This window comes from Heteronotia binoei, chromosome 1, assembly GCF_032191835.1.
Source record: "Heteronotia binoei isolate CCM8104 ecotype False Entrance Well chromosome 1, APGP_CSIRO_Hbin_v1, whole genome shotgun sequence".
Taxonomy (NCBI): Eukaryota; Metazoa; Chordata; class Lepidosauria; order Squamata; family Gekkonidae; genus Heteronotia; species Heteronotia binoei.
The window spans coordinates 23,866,571-23,894,277 of record NC_083223.1 but is presented as its reverse complement, the minus strand read 5'-3'; the positions used below and the strand labels follow the sequence as shown (position 1 = coordinate 23,894,277).

At 43.3% G+C, this 27,707-nt stretch overlaps 2 protein-coding genes across 7 annotated transcripts in view; both read left to right on the top strand.

Annotated features, from left to right (window-relative positions):
* Positions 1–27,707, top strand: part of LOC132566972 (UDP-glucuronosyltransferase 1-6-like) — a 77,444-nt gene that overhangs the window by 32,319 nt on the left and 17,418 nt on the right. The window contains exon 1 of one of the 6 annotated variants that reach the window (XM_060232541.1): positions 3,214–4,402. The exons of 3 other annotated variants lie outside the window; for them this stretch is intronic. In XM_060232541.1, the coding sequence (XP_060088524.1) occupies positions 3,527–4,402 (876 nt within the window). In that variant the 5' untranslated portion in view covers positions 3,214–3,526. Of the gene's footprint in view, positions 1–3,213; positions 4,403–19,503; positions 20,430–25,650; positions 26,579–27,707 lie in introns of those variants that run through there. 2 more of the 6 variants (XM_060232525.1, XM_060232533.1) reach the window with 2 other exon arrangements.
* On the top strand, positions 9,406–12,863 carry LOC132584854 (UDP-glucuronosyltransferase 1A1-like). The gene is given in 4 exon segments (XM_060256801.1): positions 9,406–9,793; positions 9,796–9,858; positions 10,092–10,546; positions 12,453–12,863. Coding segments are annotated over 4 exon segments (1,317 nt in total).

Genomic DNA, 27,707 nt, shown 5'->3' with positions numbered 1-27,707 from the left:
AGATGGTGCTTTACACCTAGCTGAGTGGCAAACTGTGGGTGGGCTGGAGATGTAAAAATTCAACTTTTGGCACACGTGGTAGGAATGCCAAGTACTGGGAACAAATACATAATGGAAATTGTGAAATATGAAGCGTCAGTTTGAAATTGTACTTGTTAGGACTTTGTTCCGGAAGGATATTTAAAAGCTGATTATACCTTCTGAGACATTAAATTGTGGTGGCCAGGATGGCACTTGCTTGGTTTTGGAAAAGGCAATCTTTCCAATTATGGAAGCTTGGTTGCAAAAGATTTGACGTATCATGTTAATGGATAAAAATCCCAATTCTAAGGCAAAACATCCAATAATATGGAGACCCAAATTTTGCTTCAGCAGTTCTGGTTACCGTTTATCCAGTACTGAAACAGAAAGTTCTTCAGAGAAGAACTTACTTAGGTACAGTAAGTTAAAATTATGGTTGGGGGTGGGAGAGATCATGTAAGCAAGTTGTAAGCTCATTTATGCAGCACCCACCATGGTTTGGGAGTCTCTGTCTGAAGCATGCCAAAGAGAAACAGCAGTCGTTGTGGCATCCCCTTGTCCTGCTATGCTCAGTAAAAAGAACTGTACCCAGGACCAGACCAGTATATTCACTGCTGCTGCTCAAACACTGGTCGGCCTGGCCACAACTAACAATTGTTTCAAGCGTTTATAGAACAAGAATTTCTGTTCAGTGTAAGAACTTTTTTTGGTTAAAAATATCCACTGTGATATTGTGGTTATGAGCGTTGACCTAGTATCTGGGAGGCATGGGTTCAAATCCCCAATTGTGCCATGGAAGCTTGCTAGGTGACCTTGGGTCAGTCACACTCTTTTAGCCTAACCTACCTCACAGAGCGGTTGTGAGGATAAAATGGAGCAGATGTAAGCTGCTTTGGGTGCCTGTTGGGGAGAATGGTGGGCTATAACTGATTTAAATAATATTTTAAAATCATCTCCTTAGCTGACCTATTTCAAGATGTTCCAAGATCCCCAGGTCCCTCAAGCTATTATAGCCATGGCCTTGTCTTTAGGGGGGGCAAGGGCTTACCCAACAAAGTTATAGAGTTAAGGAAGGCACTTCTTGTGGGTGAGAAAAAGCTTGACTGGGGAAGTAACTTATTTTTAAGATTGTGTTTTGCACAATGACTAGGCATTAAACTACAGAAAGATCCTATGGCAGCCAGAAAGAACTCTGTAACATGATATGAACTTTACGTTGAAATGCTGCCAGTTTCTTGCACCTTATGAAATGTAGTTTGAACTTCTGTTTGAACTTACTTGAACGTATTATGCACAGTTTGAAGTTCATGTGCTTATAGTGCTAAATGTTTACACAGACACCAGAGGTTATGCAAGGGAGGTTTCACAACCTTAACAAAAGAAATGTGTGAAATGTAATGGGTGGTTTTCTGACAGTTGCAAAACGAGCATGCTGAGCGAATTGCATAGTTCTCCGTTCTTCCAACACTGCAATATTTTTGTAGTTCCCAGAATGCTCAGATTATTTGAATTACTTTTCTTCAACAAATCAAGAATGTCTTTTTAAAAATTATTTGTCTTTGCTTTGCCACTTTTTTTTTTAATTTTGCACATGTGAACTTACCTTCCAAATTCCTCCAACAAATCCCAGCACTGTCATGAACATATTTAGCTAGAGAAGAAATAGAAGCTTTGCAATTGACTCTCCCAAGCCTTTGATGATGAAATGTGGCTGTAATTGTCCTGACCTGGATAGCCCAGGCAAGCCCAACCCTCTTCAGATCTTGGAAGCTAAGCAAGGCTGACTCTGACAAGTACTTGGATGAGAGACCTTCTTGGAAAACCAGCAGTTGGGAGGCAAGGGTAGGCTGTATTCCACCACCTCTCTGAATATCCTTGAGGCCCCCAGTCGAGGTCAGTCACCAGAGGTTGTCATGACTTCCAGATGTGCGTGCTCTCTCTCTCACACACACAATAAATGTGGCTGTAACTCAGTCCACATAAGAGTGCTGCTGATTTTGCAGATCTACACTTGGGGATTTGTCATGTGGTTGCAGTTCCTTTTGCTTGCAAATGGAACATTTAAACCAGAGCTCCCCAGTACAGTGCCCAGGGATGTCATGGCGCCTTTCCTGGTACCCATCAAGTGCTTTTAGAAAGTTGGTGGGGCTTTTGCCAGCAAGGCTTCTGATTGGTTATTAGAGATTTGCTTGGCTGAGCAGATTGTGTGACTGAAAGGAAGCTGCAGCAGTTTTTGTTTGTTTTTTGTCACTGGCTCTGCCCTTGTGGCAGCCATTTTGTGGCTATGCCCATGGCATTGTGTCAGAATTCCACAGGTGCTCCCAGGCCCAAAAAGGTTGCAGTTCCCTCACTTAAATGATGCAAACACAAAGTAGCTTTCCCCAGAAGCAGTCCTTTTTTGGGGTGTGGGGGAGGAATGTGAACAGCCACAATTACATTTTATCTCTGGTAACATCTAGGCTAAATTACTGAAAAGCCTTTCACATGGAGCTGCTCATGAAGACCTGGAAAACTAAGGTTGCTAGGTCTGTGTTGGGAAAGTGATGATGATGATATTGGATTTATATCCCACACAATACTCTGAATCTCAGAGTCTCAGAGTGGTCACAATCTCCTTTACCACCACTCCCCCACCACAACAGACACCCTGTGAGGTAAGTGGAATTAGAAAGTCTCCTGGCTCCACTACCAAAGTCTCCCACCCACACCCCCAGAGTCCCCAGGTATTTTCTGAGTTAGACTTGACAACCCTATGGTTACTATTGGGCCTTGCCTCAGTGAGTCTTCCCTCCAGGATGGGGGATAGGAGCAGGAGTACACTGGATAGCCAAACTAGCCCTGAAAAGAACATTGCTCTCACCCTTGCCTTTTACTGACAGAAACAAAGGCTTGTTGACTGGTAATAGAGCTATGTTACCAAGCAAGCCAAATGGCCAATGAGATTTCAGAGGACATTCATTTCTTAAAGCTACAGGCAATACTTATATTAACAGTGATAAACCCTCCCATTTGTATATACACTTTTTAGATTCCTGTGGCTATAAATAACAAAGGTGGAAGTACTATCTACTAGGAGATGTAGTGAGCAAGAACAGAAAGCAAGATGGAGGAAATTTGGAATTGTTGTCTGTCTAACAGAGTGATATAAGTATTGTTGTGCCTGTTTCAATTATACAGTAAACCTTGTTTGGATCTTAAATTGTATTCGCTTGCTTGATTGACATAACATTTTTAGTTACTTTTTACTGGATCAAATAACTGGTTTATCTAATACCCCAATAAAGCTCATGTTAAGGCCTAAAACCCTTTACCTGGAGATGCTAGGGACAGATACTGGAAAGTTCTGTATGCAAAGCATGGGCTTTACCCCAGTCTACAGCCCTTCTTAAAAGTTAATGTTCAACTAGCATACAATGTCAAAGTTCTACAACTTATGACATAACAGGCTGCTGTGAAGCATGCGGATGATAGTAGACATTTAATTCTTGTAAAGCGACAGAGTGAGATGAGAGAGATGCTTCCCATGTTTGACTCCCAGAAAGAATATGTTGTGGTGCTGTTGCTTTTGTTGTCTTCTTTGAATTTCACCTCTGGTGGGAAGCTACTGGTGGTGCCCGTGGATGGAAGCCACTGGCTGAGTATGCTGTCCGTCCTCAATCAGCTCAAACAGAATGGCCACGAGACTGTCGTCGTCGCACCTGAAATAAACATGCAAATAAAACCTTTAGATGATCTTTATACTTTGAAAACATATCCAGTGCCTTTCACAAAAGAAGAGCTGGAGGAACATTTTCAAGAGAGTGCAAATGGCCTGTTTGAAGAGCTCCCTTTTCTAGTTAGGTTTGTTAGAACCTATAACAGGCTGAAAAATACGTCTGCTTACTTATTTTCCGCTTGCACTAATTTATTGTACAATCAAGAACTGATTAAGTACCTTCAGCAGAACAAGTTCGATGCTCTTTTTACAGATCCAGTGATACCATGTGGCCAAATAGTGGCTGAGTATCTTGGCATCCCTTCTGTATATTTTTTACAAGCGATTCCCTGTGGTTTAGACTATGAAGCTCTTCAGTGTCCCAGCCCTCTTTCTTATGTTCCAAGGCAACATACAGAAAACACGGACCATATGACGTTTGGTGAACGTGTGAAGAACCTACTGTTCTTCACATCAGAATTCTTCCTTTGTGATTTTGCTTACTCACCTTATGCAAGTCTTGCTGCAGAATTTCTTCAACAAGACATGGCTATCACAGAACTCTGGAGTCATGGATCGGTTTGGCTGATAAAAACAGACTTTGCGTTTGATTATCCCAAACCATTAATGCCTAATATGATTGCAATTGGAGGGATCACCTGTGTCGGGAAAAAACCCTTAACTCAGGTTGGTAACTTGCAGTTTTCTTTAGTACATCAGACTAAATCTCTGAAGTTTGCAGATCTCTTTTATTAGATACAGACAAAACAATCTTACCTAAATTTGAATTGATGATTCAAAGAGCTTCTGTCAGTGGCCACAGTTCAGTGTCTGGGTACTTCCACTGAAATTTACAGGGTTTAAACTCAGCTCTATGATGGAATGATGGCATTATTTATAAGGTATTAAGCTTTGCATTAATTTTATGGTATTTTAATGCTAGAAAAGGTCCTTACTGGAATACTGGAATGCACTACAGATATTTTATAATCAACGTGGGGACATGGGCATAATATATAGGCTTCAAAATCACACAAATGTTTGCTCATTTCAAAAACAATAAATAGCACACTGATAATTCCTGTATGTCTGCTACTAAGAACTAGTTTACTATTATAACTAGTTTAAATTATTTACATTGTCACCAATGTTGCCAAATCAGCCTTTATTAGTTGCTAAAGTGGTTTAGAAACTAGTTTGCTATCTCTCCTCCTGCGTTACTGGCAATGCTTTTAAGTCTCTTATTTTTAATCGGGAAATTAGCTAAGAGACTTGGTAGAGCGAATTTAGGAGCGAGGATCTTTGTTTTCAATAATAAAGAGTTTGGGTTTAGGGATTGTGGCTCAGAGGTAGTATCTCTGCTTTGCACACATAAGGGCTTAGGTTCAATCCTTGGCATCTCTAGTTAAACGAATCAGGTAGTAGGTGCCAAGAATAGGCCAAGCGATTGTATTTTATAATGTTTTACTCAAATAAATGTAGGTCTTGCGATACAATAATTCCTTTATACATAAATAATATAAGCACACACACAAGACCTAAGAAATAAAAAGGTGAGATATAGCAGAGTCAAAGGGAAGACACACAGGGCATACTACCTTTCCAGGTGTGCAGAGGTCCATTTGGGAACTTGGAGTCCAGGCAGGAAGAGAGAGAGCAAGCATGGCTTGCAGTCCTGTATGTAATCTTTGGAGAGGGTGAGACCAACTCAGAAAAGGGGCTGTCTTGTGTGGTGGGCAGTGGTTAGTCTGTTCTGGGTATGTGATTGGGTGCCACCCTTAAGCCAATGAGTACAGCAGACTCTGGTCACCTGGATGGATCTTCAGGTAACAATAGTGGGGCTGATTTAGTAATGTCCTCCCAATAGGTTACAAAAGGTCAGGATGTGTTAATGGTTTGAGCGGTTCAGCAAAGATATCCCTGGGGAGAGGCAAGCATAGAAAACAAAGAATCTGCCCAGATGTCAGACATTACCATAGCAGTAAACAAAGAGAAACTGAGTTGCAGGAAGAGCCAAGGAGATGGCTGATTGATTAGTAGCTGAGGATTAGAGTATGAACAGTACTTACCAGCAGCTCCCATGTTATTATGCATCCTGATTGGGCGGAGGTGCTGCGGGGTGGGGGGGGGGATAGGGGAGACAACACTGAGAGACAGAATTCAAGTGCCAACCAGAACAAGCTCTGTGCGGGGCCACTCCACCTTTTTAGATGGAGTGTTTTCTTGGCCTGTTTTTGGTCAGACTCCATTTTGTTTAACAGAAATAGAAGACCCACTCTCTCTCTAGGCACTGGGGTACTCCATTTTATCAGGCAGCGCCTCTCAGTAACACCTGGCTTCAGTGATCCATGCAATGGTCACTTTCAAGTTAGACTACTGTAACTTGCTCTGTGCAGGTCTTCCCTTGTATCTGATCTGAAAACTCAAGCTGATGCAAAATGTGGCAGTGCACCTTCTGACTGTAACACCTATGTGGGCACACATTCAGGCAGTGCTGTGCCAATTGAATTGGCTTCCATTTAAGTACCAGGTCGGGTTCAAATCTTTGTGCTAATGTTTAAGGCTCTATGAAGCCAGGGACCAGCATATCTGCCAGACCATCTCTCTCCGTATGTGCCTCTGCAGATGACAGTTGTCACTATCACTATTTAACTTTAAAAGGGGTAAATTCTCTGAGATGAGAAGGCATGTGAAGAGGAAACTGAAAGGAAAGGTAAATACAGTCAAAACCCTTGGGGAAGCTTGGAGGCTATTTAAAACTACAATCCTAGAAGCTCAGATAAAATATATACCACAAGTTAGGAAAGGCACAAACAGGTATAAGAAAAGGCCTGCATGGTTAACAAACAAAGTAATGGAAGCTGTAAAAGGTCAGAAGGACTCCTTTAAGCGGTGGAAAGCTAGTCCAAGTGGGATTAATAAAAGGGAACACAGGCTGTGGCAAATCAAATGCAAGACTGTGATCAGGCAGGCAAAAAGGGACTATGAGGAGCATACTGCAAAAAACATAAAGACTAACAATAAAAATTTCTTCAAATATATTAGAAGCAGGAAACCAGCCAGGGAAGCAGTGGGGCCCTTGGATGACCAAGGGGTAAAAGGATTACTGAAGGAGGATAGGGAAATGGCTGAGAAGCTGAATGCATTTTTTGCCTCAGTCTTCACTGTGGAAGATGAGAAGTGTTTGCCTGCTCCAGAACCACTAATTTTGGAACGGGTGTTGAAAGACCTGAGTCAGATTGAGGTGACGAGAGAGAAGGTCCTACAACTGATTGACAAATTAGAAACTAATAAGTCACCAGGTCCGGATGGCATACATCCAAGAGTTCTGAAAGAACTCAAAGTTGAACTTGTGGATCTCCTGACAAAAATATGTAATCTTTCATTGAAATCTGCCTCCTTTCCTGAGGACTGGAAGGTAGCAAATGTCACCTCCATCTTTAAAAAGGGTTCCAGAGGAGATCCAGGAAATTACAGACCAGTCAGTCTGACTTCAATAATGGAAAAGTTGGTAGAAACCATTATCAAGGTCAGAATGAGTAGGCACATTGATGAACACAAGTTATTGATGAAGACTCAGCATGGGTTCTGTAAGGGAAGATCTTGCCTCACTAACCTGTTACAGTTCTTTGAGGGGGTGAACAAACATGTGGACAAAGGAGACCCAATAGATGTTGTTTACCTTGACTTCTAGAAAGCTTTTGATAAAGTTCCTCATCAAAGGCTCCTTAGTAAGTTCGAGAGTCATGGAGTAAAAGGACAGGTCCTCTTGTGGATCAAAAACTGACTAATTAATAGCAAACAGAGAGTGATTATAAATAGGCAGTCTTCGCAGTGGAGGACGGTAAGCAGTGGGGTGCCACAGGGCTCAATACGGGGTCCCATGCTCTTTAACTTGTTCATAAATGATTTGGAGTAGGGAGTAAGCAGTGAAGTGGCTAAGTTTGCAGATGACACTAAATTGTTCAGGGTGGTGAGAACCAGAGAGGATTGTGAGGAACTCCAAAGGGATCTGTTGAGGCTGGGTGAGTGAGTGTCAACGTGTCAGATGCGGTTCAATGTGGCCAAGTGCAAAGTAATGCACATTGGGGCCAAGAATCCCAGCTACAAATACAGGTTGATGGGTTGTGAACTGGCAGAGACTGACCAAGAGAGAGATCTTGGGGTCGTGGTAGATAACTCACTGAAAATGACAAGATAGTGTGCATTTGCAGTAAAAAAGACCGATGCCATGCTGGGAATTATTAGGAAGGGAATTGAAAACAAATCAGCCAGTATCATAATGCCCTGTATAAATCGATGGTGTGGTCTCATTTGGAATACTGTGTACAATTCTGGTCACCGCACCTCAAAAAGGATATTATAGCATTGGGAAAAGTCCAGAAAAGGGCAACTAAAATGATTAAAGGTTTGGAACACTTTCCCTATGAAGAAAGGTTAAAACGCTTGGGGCTCTTTAGCTTGGAGAAACGTCGACTGCGGGGTGACATGATAGAGGTTTACAAGATTATGCATGGGATGGAGAGGGTAGAGAGAGTAGTACTTTTCTTCCTTTCTCACAATATAAGAACTCGTGGGCATTCAATGAAATTGCTGAGCAGACAGGTTAAAATGGATAAAAGGAAGTACTTCTTCACCCAAAGGGTGATTAACATGTGGAATTCACTGCCACAGGAGGTGGTGGTGGCTAAAAGCATAGCCAGCTTCAAGACGGGATTGGATAAAAATATGGAGCAGAGGTCCATCAGTGGCTATTAGCCACAGTGTATATGTATATATGTGTGTGTGTGTGTGTGTGTTGGCCACTGTGTGACAGAGTGTCGGACTGGATGGGCCATTGGCCTGATCCAACATGGCTTCTCTTATGTTCTTAATTGTAACTGGATTGCTATTATATCTCCACCAGCCTGGTCTTCTATATAAGTGGCACAATGGATTATTATTGGCCCGCCAGCTGTTTTTTAATCTAGATTCTTACAGCTATGGTTTTTAGAATGTTGTTTTATTGTTATATCTATGTTGTGACTAGGGAGTTCTGGTGATCACATTTAAAGGGACTGCACACCTTTTAAATGCCTTCCCTCCCCCACATAAGAGTGTATTGCAGTGATCCCTCTGTGAGAGAAAGAAGCATGGATCAGCGTGGCCAGATCAGCTGAGTCTAGGTATTGAGAAAGTTGGTGAATCAGGTGGCTCCCCGCTGCCTGCCTCTGTGTGGCAATACTGGACTTCCTTGGTGGTCCTGCTTTGTTTTAGAGATCTGATGAGATCAGGCTAGCCTGGGCCATCCAAGTCAGGGGTCCAAAATTGTCCATGCACAAACTTCAGATGAACTCCATGCTTCAAGGACAAGGAGAAGCACATGTGTACATTCTGGGTATTGACCATGAATGCATATGCTGCTAGACATGTTTGCCTGGAAATTTGTCAGCTCTCTCTTGTGCAAGTCATAGTTCTAATCACAGATTTCTTTCAGGTTGCTGTGCAGAAGAAATGAGATAAGAGCTATTCAGCACTTTGCACATGCAAAGGAGTCTTGATTCATAAACAATAAAAATGAGAGAGAAAAATTAGCAAAATGTTTAACTTAGTTGTGCCCTTGCGGACAAGCAAGTCATGGGAAATTAAACATTTACAGAATAAAGAGTGCCTCAGTGAATGACGCACATTTCATCTGGGGTTCATTCACAATGACACCTTTATACTCATTTAACTTTGAATCAAACAAGACCATACATGCTAAGAAGACTCCTCTTCTCCAAGGCATTTGCCAGATTCCCAGGTGGCTTTTACTTACTTTCTTTTTCTGGAGCCTTTCAGATGGAGGGAAGGTTTTGGTAATCCCCTTGGATAACAGTCACTGGCTCAGTATGCGTCTGGTTGTGGAACGTCTTCACCAGAAAGGACATGAAATTGTAGTGGTTGCCCCTGATGTAAGCTTGAGGATTAAGCCATCTAAACATTACACACTGAAAACATTTGCTTTGTCCTACACAGAAGAATACCTGAAAGAAGAAGTCCAAAAGTTTGGCCAGATTGCTTTTTCAGAGCAGCCTTTCCTGGCAAAAATTAGTAGATTGCAAAAACAAGAAATGTTTCCACACTTTTCTTAAACACCTGCAAGGAACTGTTGTACAACAAAGGTCGTTTTCGCACTCACCTCCAGCCGGCGCGACCCCCCTCTTCACTAACTCCCGTCGCAAAAGCCGTGCAAACGCCAAACTGCTTTTTGGCGATTTACGTTTGAGCGGCTTTTGCGCCGGGAGTTTCCGGCGCAAAAGGCTGCTCCGCGGCATTTAGTGCGAAATCTGCGCAGATCCTGCGCGGTGAAGAGGGGGGTCGCGCCGGCTGGAGGTGAGTGCGAAAACGACCAAAGAGTTTATGGCTTACCTGGAAGAAAACCAGTTTGAAGTTGCATTTATGGTTCCGGTGCCACCGTGTGGACAGATATTAGCTGAGCATTTATCCCTCCCTTCTGTTTACTACTCAGGATGGTTGCCCTGCGGTTTAGAGGCAACTCGGTGTCCAGATCCAGCTTCTTATGTCCCAAAATTCTTCACAGGCAACACAGATCAGATGGACTTCAGTCAGCGAGTGAAGAACTTTCTCGTCAGCTCTTTGCAGTTCCTGATTTGTTCTCTTCTTTATTCCCCATTCAATGATCTCAGCACAGAGTTCCTGAAGCGAGAGATGACAGTATCTGAGTTATACAGCCATGCATCTGTTTGGCTTCTGCGCTTTGACTTTGCATTTGAGTATCCCAGGCCTCTCATGCCCAACATGGTCCTGATTGGAGGTATAACCTGTGAAAAACAGAGTCCGTTGAGTGAGGTGGGAATTGCTTTAAAAGTTACATATAAGTACAGTTCAGTTTACAGGATTTGGGATTATCAGTGCAACTTTAAGAATATTTATTCGGGTGTAGAACTGAGTAAGATTCTTGTAAGGGAAAAACTAACACTGCCCCCCCTCCCCAGTTTAGATTTCCCTATATCCCAGTGGTGGCCAAACTTGCTTAACATAAGAACCACATAGATTAAATACTAGATGTTTGAGAGCCACAAGACATGAACATCAGATGTTTGAGAGCAGGAAGGAAGGAAGGAAGGAAAATAGAAGAAGAATTGCAGATTTATACCCCGCCCTTCTCTCTGAATCAGAGACTCAGAGCGGCTTACAATCTCCTACATCATCTCCTCGCACAACAGACACCCTGTGAGGTGGGTGGGGCTGAGAGGGCTCTCACAGCAGCTGCCCTTTCAAGGACAACCTCTGCCAGAGTTATGGCTAACCCAAGGGCATTCCAGCAGGTACAAGTGGAGGAGTGGGGAATCAAACCCAGTCCACGCACTTAACCACTATACCAAACTGGCTCTGGAGGGTGGAGGGTAAGAGAGGGAGAGGTGGCACTTTAAATGCCTTCTCCAAGCTGCTGGCTGGGTTGGCTTGGAGAAGTTATTTAAAGAGACAAATTCATTCTCCAAGCTGTCTGAAGGGGTAGTGGGGGTTTAGGGAGCCATACAATGTGTGTGAAAGAGCCACATGTGGCTCCTGAGCCACAGTTTGGCCACTTCTGATCTATGCTATAGCACCAAAATGGAGGACAGAGGACTCTCCTTCCATACAAACATGGGCTAACAAGCTTTGGGAATATTTCCTTTTAGACAAAATTACAGAAGACAGAAATTTTCTGAGCCTAGAATTCATTCGTCTTTGTTATGTAAATGGATATCTTATTTAAGGCGGAAGTTTGAATTGTATCATAATCTTACAAATACTTCTCAAGTTGAGTATCTCTCGCTAATAACATTGCATTGATTTTTTTTTAATTTGAGCGATATGCTTTGGTATTCCATTTCTTTACCGTACCCAAGTCTATATTTTATTTATGACTTCAATGGCATTGTTTTATTGTTCACATTTTTAATTTTTTCTTTTATGTATCTTTTATTGCTGAATCTAAGCTTGTATTATGGTTTTAAGTTATTGATTCAATACACTTTAAAATTTGAAAAGAAAAAAAGATCTGATAAAACAAACAATTTAAATAAAAACAATTCCAACAATTAGATAATCTAAATAAAAACAATTCACAGATGGCATATTACCATGTAATGCCTTTATTAGAACCAACCCTATTAAGCCACACTAAGTGGTGGGATAGCTAACAGATGGCTGCTGGGTGACTGTAGTTGGCACACAAGGACATAGGGAAGGAGACGGTTCTTTAAATATGTGGATCCCAAGCAATGTTCCCTCTAAGATGCAGAGTCTTGGAAGCAAAAAATCTTCTTCGTGGTCTCTGTGCATCACACCCATGGGAGAGCGCGCCTGCGCTGATCCGATCGGTACTTAACAAGCCAAAGGATTTTCGCGCTCAGCTCCAGTGGGCATGCGCAAGAACCCCACCACGCATGCTCACAGAGTGGGCGCGGACATCCCATCAGTTCTTTTCTGACCGCCGCGCTGATCAGTTGATCTCCTCGCTCCGGCTGGTACTTTTATTTACTTCCCTTTGAAATAGCCACTTCTAATCTCATGTTACCTCAAAAACAAACCTAGTGAGATGGAGAAAAGTCGAAAACTTTACTCTCTCAGCCCTTCGGATTCCCCCCCCCCCCATTTTTTTCCCCTTCCCGTTACGGAAAAGCAATGGAGGCGGGCTCTCTTGCCGACTCAAGTGCTGGGATCAAATTTCCCCTCCTGATTCGTTTTCTCCGCTCCTCTCCCTGCCGAGAGGGACTCGCAGCACAGATCTTCACCAATCCTCCTGACTAACGAGGAAAAAGCCAGCAATGTGCCTGTTCGAACTGCTTGCGTCGTCTCCCTAACTGATTCAATGGACTTCGATGTCTTCCAGCCTGGACAACACACGGCCCAACTCGCTATGTTGGTGCCGGAGCCCACTGAGAGCAAGACAAACTCTCATGGCTCTTCCCTTTCCGACGCCGACCGCTCTGACCTACGAGCATTCTCGGCATCGAAGTCGGAGTCCTCGTTACCTTTCAGCAACTGCTGTGGGGAGGACAAGGGATTTGAGGTGGAAGCAGGCATGGCAAACATGACTTCTATCGTCATACGCCACTTGCCCACTGAAGGATCGGCATCGGAAGGATCAGCGTCGGAATCGGCAATCGCTTCTGTCTGACATTGCCGACTGAGCCCCCCCGACGCTCAGCTTATTCCCGAGCCGAGTGCTTCCGCGCTCCAGTTCATAGCGCAAACGCACCTCCCATCGATACTTGTGGCTCCAAGCGCCAATGCCCCTCTGCTTGGCCAGTCTCGTGGGCACTGGAGCCAAAGCGCTCCCCCATACCGATGTTCGACCTCGAGGGCAGAGAGGCTCGTCGGCAGCGATGCTGCCCCCCCCCCCTTTTCTCGTTTTCACATGGGTTCTTCTAGTCTTATAAAGACAGACTGCAGGAGGCACACACTGTGTCCATGTCCCAGCAGCTTTTTGTTGCTCTTGTTCTAAGGACCTCCCAGGTTGGCCCAGCAATATGCAACCTCCCTTAGGTACTGGATGCTTTACCATCCATCATACTACTGTTGGCAACAACGACCTGGCTGCTCTATTATTGGATCAATGCTAGAAGAAGCATCTGCACAGCCCTCCAGAGCAGACTCACATGGCTCTGCCATCAGCACCGAATATCAGCGTCTCTATCCATCCCCTGGCTGTTTTGATGCAGATCAAACCTTGCCTACCTCCACGCTGTTTCTTTACCCTGAGCTTTATGGTCTCTGCCTTTACCATCAGATGACCCTAATTCCTATGGCAACTGCATGAAAGCATTAGACTATACCCTGACGCTTTCTCCTATCAACTTCAACCCTCGGCCACTGCAATGGTGTTTTAACATCATTTCACTTGGCATTTGCTGTTTTTAGCACCCACCCACCCACCCCCTTTCTAGCAGTAGTGCCATAAAGGAGTAAGAAGTTCGAACTACACCGATCCTTCCTCCAAGTTCCTCTCCTTGGCTGGATCATATGTGTACAATACATGAACTGGGGACTGAACTCTCTCTTTCTAGCCCCCCCCTTTTTTGTGGAGGGGGGAGGGAAATTAACACCTTGGGCAGGACATTTTATTCAGTTGTTACCCTGGCGTTTAGACCCTCCGCTGCTCCACTCACACCAGCTACTGGCAGTTTATGTTAGAGCAACAACTCTCAGAAGCACTGCCTCCCCCACCCCCAGTATGTTCAGCATTCTGCTGTCAAACTAATTCAAAGGGGGCATGCTCTTGTCCTCACAACAACTCATCATTTGTAGTTGTTATTCCTGGATGCCAATCATGTCTTCGCTCTGCTGCCTCAGTCGGGTATTAGAACATATACTAAAGTTTTCCTGCTCAAGACAGTTGTTGTCCACTCTACTGCAGATACTATTTGGCATGAGACGCTCAGGAGTATCACAATGCCCTGCAGTCTGGGTCTGCCTCCAGGTTCTATGCCACCCGGAACACAGCCTAGAACAAACTACAATCCTAGCACCAACCATCTGAACTCTACTAGAAGCAGGGTTCTGCCTCAGTACTAACCAACACCTTTTCTCTCTTACCTGAGAGAATGTAGTGCAGCTGCGTCAGCTAACTGCCGGTTGTAGGCTCATATTAATAGCAACTGTTCTCCTGGCAGAAGTCCCGTTATTCCTGTTCAGGGACTAAGCTCTTCTACCCTTCCAAGTTTCCACCTTCCCTTTCAGCACTTCATGGTATCAAGAACAGGACTGGGAGGCCTCTGCCTCATCAGGATCCACAGAGCACTAGATGAAGAAGATGATATTGGATTTATAGCCCTCCACTCCGAAGAGTCTCAGAGCAGCTCACAATCTCCTTTTATCTTCCTCCCCCACAACAGACACCCTGTGAGGTGGGTGGGGCTGGAGAGGGCTCTCACAGCAGCTGGCCCTTTCAAGGACGACCTCTGCCAAAGCTATGGCTGACCCGGGGCCATGCTAGCAGGTGCAAGTGGAGGAGTGGGGAATCAAACCTGGTTCCCCCAGATAAGAGTCTGTGCACTTAACCACTACACCAAACTGGCTCTCCAATTGACAGTAGTACTAGTCCCTCTAGTAATTTTAGCAGGACTGCCCTGCATGATATGCTCCTGCCAACTAACGTGAAGTAGGGATTGGCACTGAGTGTGTATTCCCACTACATTTCAGTTGGACCACTTCACTTCCATTGGGCATTTGAATTCATCATGCCTCCCTCTCAAACTATAACTCTCAGCCTGCTCTGCTTCCTAGGTTTAACCACACTCCTGTAACTGTTGGTTGCTAACTCCAGAAAGAAAGAAAGAAAGAAAGAAAGAAAGAAAGAAAGAAAGAAAGAAAGAAAGAAAGAAAGAAAGAAAGAAAGAAAGAAAGAAAGAAAGAAAGAAAGAAAGAAAGAAAGAAAGAAAGAAAGAAAGAAAGAAAGAGAAAGAAAGAAAAAGAAAGAAAGAAAGAAAGAAAGAAAGAAAGAAAGAAAGAAAGAAAGAAAGAAAGAAAGAAAGAAAGAAAGAAAGAAAGAAAGACATCTAAAATCCTTTAAACATAGCCCAGTCCACAGGGACAACTATGAATGCTAGCCTGTGGGGTCCACACACGTGCACACATCATATGGGGAGTGCAGAACTTTCTCTTTTGAACATGTGCTCCGAACATGGTAAGAACACACAGTTTTCCATGTCTATCCTCGCTGGGCCATATGGCTTCAACCACCTCGGTCCGGGTGCTTACCAGCCTCCTCATGCATGTCCTACATTTCTGGAGTTCTGGTGCCTCAAATCTCTCTGACTCTTCAGAGACCCCCTGTTGCTCCACTTCTCCCTACTGCCTGAACCATGGGATTGGTGCATAATGGGAGCTCTTTCTGTTTTTCGGGACATCTCTCCAACTCCCTGTCCTTCCTTTTGGATCATTACAAACCAGTGTCTGATTCTGGAAGATGCACATGAATGATCCCGTGTCAAGAGCTTACCAGCCCTGACCTGGATAGCCCAGGCGAACCTGATTTCATCGGATCTCAGAAGCTAAGCAGGGCCAACCCTGTCAAGTGCTTAGATGGGAGACCTCCTTGGAATACCGGGAACGGGAGGCAAGGACAGGCTGTATCAAGTCACTTATAACCTCCCGACCATGCCAACTACCACATCATTTTCTGGGAACGCTGGCGATAAGATCCACTACACACTTCCCTCAGCTATCACTTGCAGAGAGGTCTGTGTTCACCCTTGCATAAATGCCTCATCCCTCATCTTATAGCTGTCACAGATGGACTATTGCCAGGATGCTTATACCCTAGTACTGGGAATGTTGACAGACGGTATGGACTTCCACTCTTCCCACAAGTCATTTGCCCACTTGCGGACCTGAACATACAGGTGATTTCTTGAACCTGCAGGGCGTCATCCCCTCATGTTGAGAGGTTTTTCTCCACCCTCTGTTATGCCTCTGGAGTCACTCATCAATCGACAGCATCTGAGTAAGATAGGAAACATCGGCAGTTCTACCCCAGAGCAGGAGTGGATACCAGATCTTGTCTCCTTTCCTGCAACGCAGCCAATACCTCTACGTGTTCCCATGTGCACCTTGAAATTCCAGGGTAGCCAACAAACTCCGAAGCCATGCCCTCACTGCTCTAGGGCATAACTATGATGGCTTTGCCATCGCTACTTTCCTCTTCTGCGTCATCTCGTCCCAGAGACTCCCCCTACTTTCTTCCAAATATGGAACATCCTATTGGCATAATTGTGGGCTGCAGCCTCAACTCCTCTTGGGTTGGACAGCCTCCTGGCCGTCTTGGCACACTGTACCTCCATTGATGGGTACCGGTCATCCTCACACTCTCCTATTACTCACTTCCTAAAGGCCACCTCGGCTTTCATCTTTATGCCAAATGACCACTCCGCCTTGGCATTTGCCTTTCTCTTATCAATCCTGCCAGGGAACCTCTCCAAACCCCTGGCTACTGGTTCAATTCATTTCTTGTCATAGGGAGCAGCGTTATTGAGGGCTGTCTCTCTCACTGGTTGGATAGCTGGACTACTGGCTCTATGTTATGATACCCTTTGTTTTCATGATGAGAATATACTTCTTCCCCACTCTCCAGCGGTATTCTTTCTCTTGGAAATAGAGTCTGAATTCCCTTTGTAACTCTGACATCTCTTTTGCAAACACTCTTTTTGTGGGTTGGTAAATAAAGAAAGTCTCCTTTCTTTGGATATCAAAAGGGTCCTCCTTTTGTGTTCTTCATTCAACTCTAGAAACAATACTAACTTGTTCTTCTCCACAGTTTCTTCCAAGCTAAACTGTAAGATCTCAGAGACTTCCCGGAGGCCTAACAGGACATCCTGAGCTCTACTGTCCCTTACCATGGGTTGCCTCTTTACCTGCCTTGAGGTCCCTCAACTAGGGCCTTAGCCATGTCTCTGCTGCATCAGGTGATCCACAGAAGTCTATACAGCAGATCTACAGAGCTACGATCTAGGCCGGTCAGCAAGCTGCTATGCCTCTACTGTCTATCTACACTTGTGTTTTTCCTAGTGTGCAATGTGCTTCTGCTGTCTGCTGTGTCTGAATGACCTCCAGCACCCTCCTCCAGACATAGGCCTAGCTTGCTAATCTCCCATGGGTGTGATGCACAGAGACCACGAAGAAGATAAACAGGTTGCTTACCTGTAACTGATGATCTTCGAGTGGTCATCTGTGCATTCACACCACCCACCCTCCTTCCCCACTGCTGTCGGTCCTTCAGCACTCTTTAGGATCATACAGCGGTCAGAAGGAACTGATGGGATGTCCGCGCCCACTCTGTGAGCATGCGTGGTGGGGTTCTTGCGCATGCCCACTGGAGCTGAGCGCGAAAATCCTTTGGCTTGTTAAGTACCGATCGGATCAGCGCAGGCGCGCTCTCCCATGGGTGTGAATGCACAGATGACCACTCGAAGATCATCAGTTACAGGTAAGCAACCTGTTTTTCTACTTTGTGAGCTACTGGCATTAAAGTTGTGAGCTACTGCATACATTATTGTGCTCTGGGACCATTTTTCCTGAGCTAAAACAAAAATGTGTGAGCTGGAGGCTAAAAATCTGTGAGCTAGCTCATGCTAACTCAGCTTAGAGGGAACATTGGTCCCAAGTCATGATGGGCTTTTAAGGTCATGCCTCTTTATTAGGACCAACTGTTGTGTCTCATTGCGTTGATCCTAATAAAGACAGTGCGTGCATTATGTTATTTATTAAAACATCTCATATCCTGCCTTCTCTCTTGGTTCAAGGCAGCTTACAATAATAGCTTAAACATCCCCAGCTAAAACCAAAGATAAAAAACAAGCCCCAAGTCCCTCCACCACCTTGAAACACATCTGCTATTCAATCCGTCCCCCCCCCCCAAGACCTGGCATACAAGCAAGCCTTGCAGCACATCCTGGAGATCTCCAAGGAGGACGACCCCCCCCCCCCCATCTCTTTAGGACGCCCATTCCACAGAGCCAGAATCATGATGAAAAAGGCCCAAGCTCTACAGGCCACACTGAGTGGTGGGATAGCTAACAGATGATTGCCGGGTTACTATAGCTGACGCACAAGGACAAAGGGAAGGAGCCAGTCCTTCAACTATGTGGGTCCCAAGTCAAGAAGGGCTTTTAAAGTCATAACCAGAATCTTGAACTGAACGCAAAAACAGATTAGCCATCAAATGAAGCTATTTCCATAGGAAACATATGTTCCCAGTGACCAGCACCTGACAGCAATCAGGTTGTTGCATTCTTGGCTGGTTGTACAGGGACAGAGTGTGTTACAGTGATCCATCTGTGAGATAAAGAAGCATGGATCAGCATGGCCAGATCAGCTGAGTTTAGGTACTGAGAAAGTTGGTGAATCAGGTGGCTCCCACTGCCTGCCTCTGCATGGCAATACTGGATTTTCTTGGTGTCTCGCCATCCAACTACTCAGCTTCATCCAACTCTCCATCCAACTACACTGCTCAGCTTCTGAAATCTGATTAGATCAGGCTAGCCTGGGCCATCCAAGTCAGGGGTCTAGTCATGAGCTCAACACCCCAAGGACAAGGAGTAGTATGTGTACATTCTGAGTCAGGGCTGGCCAAACTGTGGCTCTTTCACACATATTGTGTGGCTCTTGAAGCCCCCACTGCCCCATTGGCTGGCTTGGAGAAGGCTCTTTCAATCACTCCAAGCCAGCTGACAGCTTGGAGAAGGCATTTAAAGTTAAAGTTGCTTTCTTTCCATCTTTCCCTCCCCTATCTATTTGCCTGCTTTTTCATGTCTTGCGGTTCTCAAACATCTGATGTTTATTCTATGTGGCTCTTATGTTAAGCAGATTTGGCCACCACTGTTCTGGGTATTGGTCATGTTTGCATATGCAGCTATATATGTTTGCTATAGTGGCCTTTCCCCTGGAAGTTTGTCAACTATCTCTTGTGCAAGTCCTTCGTTCTTGTCACAAATTCCTTTCAGATAAGAACTGTTAAACATTTTGTACAGGCTAAGGGATCTTGATTCACAAACATTAAAAGTAATTAAAAATTACAAAATATTTACAGCCCTTGTTTAGTTCATTCTTCTGGTAAAATACCTTGAAGGGGAGCCAGTCCTCTTTTTCTAGCATATCAACATTTCAGTAATTATTTGACGTAAACTGTCTAATCAAGAAAAATGGACAGAGACAACCTTTGATCAAGCTGTGTCCTTGTGGACAAGCAGGTCATGGGAAATGAAACATTTACAGAATAAACGGTAAAAAGAGTGGCTCAGGGAGCGACACACATTCCATCTGGTGTTCATTCACAATGACACCTTTATACTCATTTAACTTTGAATCAAACAAGACCATACATGCTAAGAAGACTCCTCTTCTCCAAGGCATTTGCCAGATTCCCAGGTGGCTTTTACTTACTTTCCTTTTCTGGAGCCTTTCAGATGGAGGGAAGGTTTTGGTAATCCCCTTGGATAACAGTCACTGGCTCAGTATGCGTCTGGTTGTGGAACGTCTTCACCAGAAAGGACATGAAATTGTAGTGGTTGCTCCTGATGTAAGCATGAGGATTAAGCCATCTAAACATTACACACTGAAAACATTTGCGGTGTCCTACACAGAAGAATACATGAAAGAAGAACTCCAAAAGTTTGGCCAGAGCACTTTTTCACAGCAGCCCTTCCTGGCAAAAATGACTGATGTGATTACAAAAACAAGAAATGCTTCCACACTTTTCTTAAACACCTGCAAGGAACTTTTGTACAATAAAGAGTTAATGGCGTACCTGGAAGAAAATCAGTTTGAAGTTGCATTTATGGTTCCGGTGCCACCATGTGGACAGATATTAGCTGAGCATTTATCCCTCCCTTCTGTTTACTACTCAGGATGGTTGCCCTGCGGTTTAGAAGCAACTCAGTGTCCAGATCCACCTTCTTATGTCCCAAAATTCTTCACAGGCAACACAGATCAGATGGACTTCAGTCAGCGAGTGAAGAACTTTCTCGTCAGCTCTTTGCAGTTCCTGATTTGTTCTCTTCTTTATTCCCCATTCAATGATCTCAGCACAGAGTTCCTGAAGCGAGAGATGACAGTATCTGAGTTATACAGCCATGCATCTGTTTGGCTTCTGCGCTTTGACTTTGCATTTGAGTATCCCAGGCCTATCATGCCCAACATGGTCTTCATTGGAGGCATAAGCTGTGAAAAGAAGAGTCCACTGACTGAGGTTGGAATTGCTCTAAATTTTACATATAAGTACAATTCAGTTTCCAAGATGCCAGTTTGGTGTAGTGGTTAAGTGTGCGGACTCTTATCTGGGAGAACTGGGTTTGATTCCCCATTTCTCCACTTGCACCTGCTTGAATGGCCTTGGGTTAGCCATAGCTATTGCAGGAGTTGTCCTTGAAAGGGCAGCTGCCGTGAGAGCACTCTCAGCCCCACCCACCACACAGGGTGTCTGTTGTGGGGGAGAAGATATAGGAGATTGTAAGCCGCTCTGAGTCTCTGAGAAGGGCGGGGTATAAATCTGCAATTCTTCTTCTTCAAGATTATCAGTGCAACCCTAAAAACACTTTTCTGGGAGTATATCTGAGTAAGATTCTGGCAAGGGGGAAAATAACACTGCCTCCCCACTCCAGTAGTTTAGACTTCCCTATATCCTAAAATGTCTGTAGTAGATTTAAGCCACATCTTTTCGGGATGCCACGAATGAAGAAGCTAGTGAATGAGAACTGTCTATAATGTCATCTTTTAGCTGAGGAAGAAATAGACTAGAAATCCAGGGATAATTTTATTTATTTATTTAATTTGTATCCCATTCTACCCCACAGGTAAGCAGATAAAGCTCTTAATAACCTTCTTAAAAACGTATGCCTATTATTAAATGAAGCATTCTAGTCTGCTTATGAGATCATTCATATGTCAGTTTAGTCCTCAGACAGCAGCATAGATGGCAAGTCAATATCAGTCTCACCTATTCCCAACCCCCAAACAGGGTTAGAGTTGCCTGCCTCCATGTGGGCCCTAGTGATATCCCTGAATTACAATTAATTTCCAGACTGCTGAGATCAGTTCTTGTGGAGACAATGGTTGCTTTGGACTTTATAGTCTTATACTTTGCTCAAGTCCCTCCCCTCTCCAAACCCCACTTTCAGCAGGTTGTACCCCCAAACCTCCAGGAAATCCCCCAACTTGGAGTTGGAAATCCTAGAGAACCTTAGAGCAGGGAAGTTGCTTAACGTAAGAGCCATATAGAATAAGCATCAGATGTCTGAGAGCCGGAAGGAAGGAAGGAAGGAAGGAAGGAAGGAAGGAAGGAAGGAAGGAAGGAAGGAAGGAAGGAAGGAAGGAAGGAAGGAAGGAAGGAAGGAAGGAAGATAGATAAGGGAGGGAGAGGTGGAAAGAAAGCAATTTTAAATTCATTCTCCAAGCTGCTGGCTGGCTTGGCATAGAGAAGTGATTTAAAGAGAGAAATGCCTTCTCCAAGCTGGCCAACAGGCTGGTGGAGGCTTTGAGAGCTACACAATATGTGTGAAAGAGCCAACTGTGGCTCCCAAGCCACCCTTGCCCTAAATGAGGATGATTCATCTCTCAGGATAATTCAGGGAAAAATTGAAATGAGCATTTTACCTACACTTAGTTACCAGTAGTTCTATAAATGTACTAATAAAATACAGCTGACGCAACAAACCAACTGGCCACTCTTGTCTGAGTGCAGGTTCACTACCAACACTGCAGTCATTAGCATTACCCTCTTCTAAGCCTTCAGCCCCGCTAAGCACTACACTCTGAATGCAGAAGTATTTACAACTGCTATTGACAAGATAGATCCTGGGTCATTTGTGATGTAACATAATGAGGTTATATTTGCATTATCAAGTTTTATATGATGACTGAAACTTGCAAGGGACAGTGTGATCATCTGGAGGTTCCTGGCATATTTTAAGAGTAAAACTTCTCATTATGTGCAAGGAGTTAGCATGTAAAATTAATTGGGTTTCTAATCCAGCCTACTAACCTTGAAATCACTAGCAGTTTAATCAATCTGAAGAGCAATTTAATTTTTTAAGATATATTCTGTATAGATTGTACCCAGAAACAATGATCTGTTTTGACCTTTTAGCACTTATTCACTGTTTTATACAGTTGTTTTCCAGAGCCAAAATAGCCAGGATGGCATTATTTCCCCTGTTGGTAGGATTGCCACCTCAGAGTTTGAACTACCTGGAGATTTGGGGGGTAAAGCCTGGAAAGGTGGGGTTTGTTACGGGAATGGACCTTAGCATGGTATAATGCCATAGGTGTTCACAAATGTTGGGAAAAAGGGAGAAAAACCTTGTGTCACGACTCAGGGGGGTATTACCAATTACTGCCACCACTCTGGGTTAAGGATCTCCCTTGAGAAGGCCCAGAGTACCCTCCCAAGCCCTTCCAGGCCTCCCTTAGCAAGGCCAAATAATGGGTGTGAGGACCAGGCAGAGTAAATCACTACAAAAAGGTTTATTTCAGTGCAATATAAATTAACAAGGTGCATAAAACAGTAAAAGGGTGAAGGGAAAATAAACAAATGCCCTAATGCGTCTATGTATGCAGTCCCTAAACTAATACTAACACTTACCCCCTTGAGTAAGGGCCATTCTCTTGCTTCCAGCTCTCCAGGCGACAGCCTGCCTCTAGCTAAGCCTTCCAGAGAAAGAACACCCACTTCATGGGCTTGGCTTTTATATATTCTCTTCCCAGGCCCCACCCATCTCTGGGCCTGTTTCCCTCCAAACCCCTTGCTATGCAATCAGAGGAACAGAGGGGTTCCTGGGAGATGTAGGCCTTTCCCAGTAACTTCTAAGCAGGCTTCCCTGGGGCCTGCAGGCCTTACTAGGCCCGGGACCATGACACCTTGTATATGGAAATACAGATGATGATGATAATGAAGTTGTTGTTGATGATTATGATATTGGATTTATATCCCATCCTATATTCTGGATCTCAGGGTCTCAGAGCAGTCACAATCTCCTTTTATCTCCCCTGCCCCCCCCCACAACAGACACCCTGTGAGGTAGGTGGGGCTGACAGAGCTCTCACAGCAGCTGCCCTTTCAAGGACAACTCCTACAAGAGTTAAGGCTGACCCAAGGCCATTCCAGCAGCTACAAGTGGAGGAGTGGGGAATCAAACCCAGTTCTTCCAGATAAGAGTCCGCACACTTAACCACTACAGCAAACTGATTCTCGATGTCAACTGCAAAAAAAAAAAAAAAAAGAAAAAAAAAGAAAAAATCCACTAACGTTACAACCACAAAAACTTTAATCAAATTGAAAATATTATAAACTGCATCAATATCCATCATTTGATTTCATTTGCATAGTATTTATTATAATAATTGAAACCACTGAGGAAAGCTTCATAGCTGAAATGCATTTGGTTTTCTCAGAGTTTTCAAGTTCTCAAGAGGGAAGTGAAGGAAAAATACTGGGATTCTTTGAAACAATATGATTTCCATTCCCTACAGTACCTCTACTTTAAAACAGTTTGCAAACTTCAGACATGTCACCAACTACCTCAATTCTTTTTTTTTTGTCTTGCTTTTGGTGCCTAACAAAGTAGGAGTCCAGTAGCACCTTTAAGACCAACAACGTTTTATTTAGAATGTAAGCTTTCGTATGCATGCATACTTCTCCACACAAGGAATGAGGTACAGTGAGCAGAGAATGCAAAGTGATACAAAGTTAGGATCCAATGGTAAAATAGTGAAATAAACAAATTGAAAGAACATTTGGTCTGGATAGCATTTGTGTGGGAAACCAATAAAGGGTAATAAAAATTGCCTGTTAATTGCTCTATTGCTACAAGTCTGGGTGAAACAAAAGGACATGTTTTTCCTAGTAATGTTCCTGTCCACCTAATTTACTTTTTAACATGTAAGATAAATTATATACATTATTCTTTACATTATAAACATCATTCTAGCTTGCCATTAGAAAAAAAAGAATACATTAAAATATAGTGAACATGAGTTTAGTATAAGTAATGAGATAAACAGCCAATATCCCTTATTTGAGGATGTCAGTACAAAAACATTATTCTGATACACTATTCTAAAAGAGAATACATCGGAATACTGTGGATATATAGCTATACTCAGTGAAAATCGGTTTAGCATATGTAATGAGATAAAAAAACAATATCCCTGTTCAATCTTGGGGAAGTGTTTGTTCCAGGTTTCATAATAATTTGTAATTCAGCAGTTTCTCTCTCCATTCTGTTCTTGACGTTCCTTTGCAGTAAAATAGCTACTTTGAGGTCACCCAATGAATGTTCTTGAAGGTTAAAGTGTTCTCCCACAGGTTTCTCAGTTTTGTAATTCCTGATGTCAGATTTGTGTCCATTTATCCTTTGGTGTAGGGTTTGTCCTGTTTGCTCTATGTAGAGAACTGAAGGGCATTGTTGGATTTTAATGGCATATATAATGTTGGAAGATGAATAAGTGAATGAGTCTGAGATGGTGTCGTTTATGCTGTTAGACTGTGTTGTCTGGGTGTATGTGGCAGCAAAGTTCTGGTACCAGTGTCCATGCTCAGATTAGATGTATTGTTGTCTGGGTGAACGATGACCTTGAAGCAACTGTGTTTTAACATACTTTGTTGGATCAAAGACTATTATGCTTCCCCAGTGCCCCTCATGAACTTTTAGACATTTTGTTTTGAGAATTTTGTTCCTATGGAGAGGTCTCTGAACTCTGTTCTGAAGTGTTCCCACAAGGGGAAAAAGCCCCAGTTTACATGTATTTTATGTTACTGATAACTGTTCTTTGCCTTAGGAAAGCTGCTCATACATGTGTGACATTCCCATACATAAGAACAAGTTTATTAAAAAGGGGTTTTTACATTAGAGGAAGGTACTGATGAATGTGGTGGGCACAACCAGGAAAATGGTGGTTCATGGTTCATTTGATTTGATTTGAGGAACCAAATGAACCAAAAGTACAACTACAAGCACAACCACATAAATACATTCTGAGTAATGGGCATTGGCCATGTATACATATGCTGCTATATATTTCGGCGTATTTGTACTAAGCAACCTTTGCCTTGCAAGTGCGTCAGTAACATCTTATGTAGATCACTGGTTCTTATCATAAACACCTTTCAGGTTGCTTTGAGGATGATATAAGAGCTTTTCAGCACTTTGTACACGCAAAGGGATCTTGATTCACAAATATTAACAATGATTAAAAATAGCAAAATTATTCCTGTAAAGTGTCTTGAAGGCGAACCGATCCTCTTCCCCGCCCCCCAAATCATATCAAAATTTTACCAATGAACTTGATGTAAATTGTCTAAACAAGAAATATTTGACCAAGCTGTGCCCTTTTGGACTAGAAAGTCATGGGAAATTAAACATTTACAGAATAAAGAGCAAAAAGAGCAGCTCAGAGAGCAATTCACATTTTGTGTGGTGTTCATTCACAATGAAGTTCTTAAAGTCATTTAACCTTGAATCATACAACAGCACAAATGCTACAAAAACTCCTCTTCTCCAAGGCTTTTGCCAGATACCCAGGTGGCTTTTACTTACTTTCCTTTTCTGGAGTATTTCAGATGGAGGGAAGGTTTTGGTAATCCCCTGGGATAACAGTCACTGGCTCAGTATGCGTTTGGTTGTGGAACATCTTCATCGGAAAGGACATGAAATCGTAGTGGTTGCTCCTGATGTGAACATGAGGATTAAGCCATCTGTACATTACACATTGAAAACTTTTGCTGTGTCCTACACAGACGAATACATGAAAAAACAACTCCAAAATATTGCCCAGGGCACTTTTTCACAGCAGCCTTTCCTGTCAAAAATGACTAAGATGATTGCAAAAACAAGAGATATTTCCACACTTTTCTTCAACAGCTGCAAGGAACTTTTGTACAACAAGGAGATGATTGCTTACCTGGAAGAAAACCAATTTAATGTTGTATTTATGGTTCCAGTGTCACCATGTGGACAGATATTAGCTGAGTATTTATCCCTCCCTTCTGTTTACTATTCACGGGGATTCCCCTGTGGTTTAGAGGCAACTCAGTGTCCAGATCCAGCTTCTTATGTCCCAAAATTCTTCACAGGCAACACAGATCATATGGACTTCAGTCAGCGAGTGAAGAACTTTCTTGCTCCCACTTTGGAATTCTTGTTTTGTAATTTTCTTTTTTCATCGTTCAATGTTCTCAGCTCAGAATTCTTTCAGCGAGAAGTGACAGTGTATGAGTTATATAGCCAGGCATCCGTTTGGCTTCTGCGCTATGACTTTGTATTTGAGTATCCCAGGCCTCTCATGCCCAACATGGTCCTGATTGGAGGTATAAACTGTGAAGAGAAGAGCCTACTGACTGAGGTTGGAATTGCTCTAAAAGTCACATATAAGTACAGTTCCATTTACAAGATGTGAGTTTATCAGTGCAAACCTAATAACACTTCCTTGGGACTGGAGTAAGATTCTGTGTAGTGCTGCTTCAGATTGTTCTCTAAAACAGAGTAAGACTGGAATATCTGAACAGGTTGAAATAAGTCAATAGTAAACTGCCTTTAAGAGCCCCATGACGCAGAGTGGTAAAGCTGCAGTACTACAGTCCTAAGCTCTGCTCATGACCTGAATTCGATCTTGGTGGAAGTTGGGTTCAGGTAGCTGACTCGAGGTTGACTCAGCCTTCCATCCTTCCGAGGTCAGTAAAATGAGTACCCAGCTTGGTAGTAGGGGGGGGGAGAGTATAGATGACTGGGGAAGGCAATGGCAACCCCCTCCCCTTAAAAAGTCTGCCATGAAAATGTGAAAGCAAAGTCACCCCAGAGTCGGAAATGACTGGTGCTTGCACAGGGGACTGCCGTTACCTTTTTAAACTGCCTTTGCTCTTTAGCATAAAATGGGGGCGGGAAAGACAGAAGGAAATTTACAAAGAGGAGATTTAAAATGTTCCTGAGTTGTTTTGTGCCCATGCCTACTATGCATAGTTGACGTGTAACTTCCAAAAGTAGTAATGGGTGAAGGAATCTGTGCAAGACATTTACAAAGCGAGAAAACAAACAGCTATTAGATTCTCATTCTGACCATATTCTGTAGATTGCAAGCCCATTGGAGCAGGGAACTGTTCTACAGGTTATGTTTGTTAGGACAAAGATTATAATTAATACGACTAGTTGGTAAGAGATTCATGGTGTCTGTTTTAATACTAACTCAAGCCCTTTAATGCCTATAATTTTGACAAGTTTGAAGTGCTCCTTTGCTTACTTACCTTTCCTTTTCAGAGCTCCTATGATCAGATCATTTTGAGCAGTGACAAAAAGAACAATGCAATATTTACTAAAGGAAAATATGTTAGACAGAATTTTAGCAATCAAGTAGGTTATGTTTTGGGTCCCTGTCTAGCAACAGATAGGAATATTATCCCCTTGAAGTTTATTAAATGAGGAGTATGTTAATAGCAATGAGATCCAACGGTTCCTAAAAACAGTAAAAAAACAGGACA